The sequence below is a fragment of the Protopterus annectens genome, chromosome 13.part0 (genome assembly GCF_019279795.1).
Source record: "Protopterus annectens isolate FY-2018-M chromosome 13.part0, PAN1.0, whole genome shotgun sequence".
NCBI classification, from domain to species: domain Eukaryota; kingdom Metazoa; phylum Chordata; order Ceratodontiformes; family Protopteridae; genus Protopterus; species Protopterus annectens.
Window position 1 is genome coordinate 302,669,200 of NC_056747.1, and position 5,164 is coordinate 302,674,363.

Here is a 5,164-nt window from a genome sequence, read left to right on the forward strand (position 1 = left end):
AAATAATTTTGCCCTAAAATCTCAGGACATTTGCCAGTTTTACAATTTTTTTGCAGGAGGGACACAACTGCCCAAAGAAGGACTGTCCCTCGCAAAGTGGGACAGGTGGTAACCCTATGTCACTTCTGTTGCGTCATATTATATCACAACATTTATGATACTTCCTCCTAAAATACTGGATATTTGCTTAAGTGAGAGGTGTTTTGACAGGTATACAAAGGACTACTGAAAGAAACTACAATTACCATCAGCAGTTTGCTGTTGCGTAAGGACGTACGTTTTTTTTTTTTTGTTGACAACTGGGTTCCAAGATGGTGGTATAGAGGCAGCATGTCAATGTTGCGGTTCAGTTCCCTTTGCTATTCGCTGCGAGGGCTGCCTCTGACTGTTAATCCTATTGTTTCGGTAACACGGTGTCCATGTTGTCTCACTTTGGTAGAGGTTTCTGCCACTGGCAGAACAGGTAAGAAAGAGAAGAGGCACTTCATAAGTAATGCTTGGTAGCTATAGGAGTTCCAGAATAAGGAAACTACTTGGGAAATGCTTGAGTTAGCAACAAATTGTGATACTTCCACAGACATGGTTTAAATTGCGTATTTATCCGTAGAGATCAGTGTATTTCTTAGGTGAAACTGCTAATTAGATAGTAATTTTTTACCCGACCCAACTAAATGACGGTTTGCCCTTTAAATACATTCCTTCTTGCTGTTGTTATTGTAGTAAGGAAGCGATATCAGTAAAGTTAGAGAGGGCTGAGTGTGTGGGTTGCAGACGTTCTTGTATATTTTAGGAGGGCACAATTAATGCAGGTGTCTGTATTCAGGGCTTGTATGGACGTTGAAGGTGGTTGTCAGGGCGGTATGTACAGATCATAGCTCTCAACCGATCAGAGACAAATCTCAACAGAATCAGGGACATTTTTTTAATATTTGTACTATTAGCTTGAAACGTTTGCAGAATAAGAGAATGTAGATTAATATAGATTTTCTGACGTAAAACGTCTATAACTGAATTACTATCATTCTTTATTAAGGGCAATTCACCACCTTTTCTCCAGCAGTCACCAGATTTAAGAGGGACAAGACCTACAGTCGGAGTCTAAATCGGGGACAGTTGAGAGGTCTGTAGAATGTGAGAGCCCCCTGGCCTGTTATTTATTTTTTATCAGTCTTATTTACAATTCAGTGTTTAATGTCTAAACATTAATTTATTTAATTTTACATTTGTTTGTCAACCGGGAAAGTCAGACTGGATACAGGTCCATTTTCAGCAGAGGCACGGGGAGAAAAGCTCCAAATGTACATAAGTTAGCCGGCCTTAGGCATAGGCCAACTAGGCGGCCGCTCTAGCAGGGGCACTTTTCCAATATTTATTTGGTGTAGGTAGACTAGGATGGGGGCACCGGCTAGTGTGGTGGGGGGCACCATGGATTCCTTTTGCCTAGGGCACCAGTTGACCTAAGGCCGCTCCTGTAACAAGTGTAAATACAGTGAAATTATAACAGTGAATTATCACAAAATTGATATTTGTTTAACGATATCTACACACAGGTACATGTTTTTCTCATATACACACAGGAAAGGCTTGAAGTTAGTAGCTAAGAAAGAAATAGTTAGATTTCATCTTAAAAAAGGGAAACACATACATTAAGGTCGTTAACATACATGGTATCAAATAATACGGTTCCATTTATTTTAGAAACCTCCTGAGCACACTACAAAGCTGGTGCACAGTCCAGTCCTACTCCGATTGTGTGTCGGCAGCTTTAGCACTTACTACAGCATATTCATATTGTAATTTCCTTTTGTTATTGGTATGCACTTCTCCATATGTGGGATAACTATATTATGAATTAAAATGGACAGTGTATCTTTTAGTACTTTATCACAGTATGGGATATAGTACTGTTTTTGCTTGCATATTTTCTACTGCACTTCTCGTTGGCTCAGGTTGTGACTGAAAATTTGTTGTAGTTTTAAATTTAATAATCATTACATTTTAAATTATTTCATAATGTATTAGTTAATTTACATACAATCCAATGTTAAGAGTTACTTCAGGCTATTTTAGAAAGCTGTAAAATAATTAATAGGTGACAGAACAGATACACATTATCATAATTTTAAAGAGCTTTCTTTTAAATGAAAACAAGTATTACATTTCCCCAGTAGACGCATTTCTAGGTCCTGCAGTTCCTGTATATATAAGCTGCAAACACCAAATTCTTCAAAAAGTGCACCCACCACCCAACATTTCTTAAAATGGCCAGTCCTGTCATCACCTAAGCGATTTTATTATTTAAGTGTTGTCTTAGTTTGGGCCCCAGTTTCTAAAATGCAGCTCCTTATCCCTTAAATCACTTCAGATTTTCCACCCAGTTGCTAGGTTCCTTCAGTGAAAATCTTTGAAAAATAATATATGTTATGCAGTAAAAGTTAATAACATTCAGAAATGTACATGCTGATTGTACACAACAGTCAGCATGTCTGTTGTAAAGGAAGTGTTAGATACATTAATAAGTGTAACTAGCAGACTGTTATGAAAAACAAATCTAAGCAGCAATCCCTGTAACAGTAACTGCACACAGATGTACAGTGATTTAAAAACAGACTGATGTACAAAAAACGTTAATCACTCACCCCCTAGTTGATCCCAATCTCTAACCTTCTTTCCTTACAGTGAATGCATAGAAAATCATTTTAACCCACAGTCTTGCACAGAAAGCAGTAATAGAAGAACTGTAAGCAAGTGAAACATAAAGCATCCATAATGTACAGAAACTATAAAAACTAAAGGACATGTAACACATCTAATCCCTGTGTCTAAGCTGCATTTCATGCAATCATTGAATACATTGTCAGTTTCCAATTTGCATGCAATGCAGAAAGGATAAAAAAATCAGCTGAGCTAAAAATAAAAACAGGATTTAAATATAAGTATAGTATTCTCTCCATCTCAGCTGAACACAAAGTGACTGACTGAAAGCAGCATATGCCAACATAATCCGAATGCATAACTACTTGTGTGTAAATAGTATAAGAATATTACATGTATAAACTATAAAGGAAATATTACAACTAAAAGTGTGAGCTATATTTTGTACATAGAAGAACACAAGTAAGCACACAGCTACATGATACTAAATTAAAAGTAATACAGTTGTATAATAGTAATAACCCATGGCTGGTTGTGGGTAATGCTCATTTTATCCACATTTGGCTTTGTTCTGCTCTTATTACCAAACAAGAGCAACTGTTGGCAAACCAGGCATTAACTATGTCCATATGGGTTCATATAGTAAGATACTCCAAATATGATAAGGGTTATGCAGTTATTTTCTATTCCCAGCATGGTTTTAAAAGAGGTTTGAAAATTATAACATCAACCTAGTCCAGTGCTGGAACTATATATACCATTAAGGCTAAAGGTCTTCTGACTGAAGGCCTTTTCATTGATATGAAGAGAGCATTTAAGTCAGTAAATCATCAGTCATTTTATTAAATTATGTCATAGCCACCTATCAATTCTTACTTTTCTTGTTATGTCTGGCAATAGCTGATCTGTTGTTGTCTGCTTAACAGGAGAAGTCCTCCAAGGCTTGGTACTATATTGTTTTACTGTCACTTGTTATTAGCAGTCTTATCCAGGATTTAACTAGGCTACATATCACACTTTACTCTTGCTTGGGCATGTAATACTCAAAATGTCCAGAATGGAAAAAAAAAGTTTCCCTCTGGAATTGTCCAGTCTTACTTCATGACATTTGAAACACCCATAAGTTTAAAAAAAAAAAAAAAAAGATGCCAGCCCTATTCTAATCATTGATCCATAAAGTACAGCTGATGGTCATCAAATAGCAGAAGTACCTAGGTGTTTGCTTCAGGATGTCATCCTCATTTCAACTTTAACAAGTGAGGCTGAGCTGTAAACTGTAGCAAAACAATTAAAATCCATTAACTTTTGCCTGTTTATTGTTAAAGTAAAATGTGTGCTGTCCCTCTCTCTCTCTGTCATAGCCATCCATTCTTTGCTTAACGTTTTATTTATTCATCCATACTGCACAGTAAGTAATATCTATCACTTCATGTCCTTTTCTAAGGAAGGAGAACATCACTGCCTTTCACTGGATGAGACCAAATAGTTCTGTGTTACTGCAAGAGCAACATTGTTAGTTTCACACATGACTTTTATGCTTTTGCATCTCAAGAACTGCCACCTGTTAGCTAAGATGCTAAACCAGGGGTGTCCAACCTTTTGGCTTGCTGGGGCCGCATTGAGTGAACAGAAATGATCTTGGGGCCGCATATAAAATATATCATATAGTTAACTCTTTTGTTGCTCCGGAAGACCACAGTCGACCTCCTGGCTGTACTATAGGTGCAGTTGAACAATGAATAAATGTAATAAATGCCTAATACTTGCCTTAAAATTCTAATTCTCATTCTAATTCTCTAATCTAACAGTTAACTCTAACATCTTGGTTTATATATATATATATATATATATATATATATATATATATATATATATATATATATATAATATATTTTACAAATAAACAGATATTCACTACAGCACTAGCATTTCTCACTGGGAAAACCATTCCAGCAGTCCAGCTATATAAAATGTCGACATCAGCAGTCCTACAATACTATAATTCACAAAAATAACCCGACAAATTTGCAATAAAGTAAAGAATTCACATCACTGACTTAATAAAACAATTCTGAATAAGCTACAAGAGGGTCTCACCTAAACAAATAACTGGTGCCAAAAATATGGCCTCAACCTAAATGCCAAAAAATGCATCATCATCCCCTTTGAGGAGAGTGATGTCCCCACAAATTATCACATTAATAACAATGTTGTATGCATGTAATAAGTCATATGGTACTTTTGCACCCAGGTTGATAGAAACCTGACTTTTGCCCACACTTTGTCAATGTTATAAGGAAAACGTTTTACATGGCCCAATTCATTAGTAAGGGTATCTCATCCAGGGACAAGGAGGTCATAACATCCCTGTATTCTTCCTTTGCAAGAGCCATTATTGAGTGCAGTGCCCCTTTTGACATGTGCCTCAGCAAAACACCCTGCCAAAAGAAAGACTACAACCATTTCTGACAAAAAAGGTCAAATTACTAAGTTCACTTAGTTATCTAAA

The 5,164-nt window shown here is 36.3% G+C and overlaps 1 protein-coding gene across 1 annotated transcript in view; it reads left to right on the forward strand.

Annotated features, from left to right (window-relative positions):
- The first annotated feature begins 312 nt into the window (after positions 1–312).
- Positions 313–5,164, forward strand: part of POLRMT (RNA polymerase mitochondrial) — a 1,430,506-nt gene continuing 1,425,654 nt past the window's right edge. The window contains exon 1 of the mRNA XM_044053892.1: positions 313–463. Coding sequence (XP_043909827.1) covers positions 331–463 — 133 coding nt within the window. The 5' untranslated portion in view covers positions 313–330. The remainder of the gene's footprint in view (positions 464–5,164) is intronic.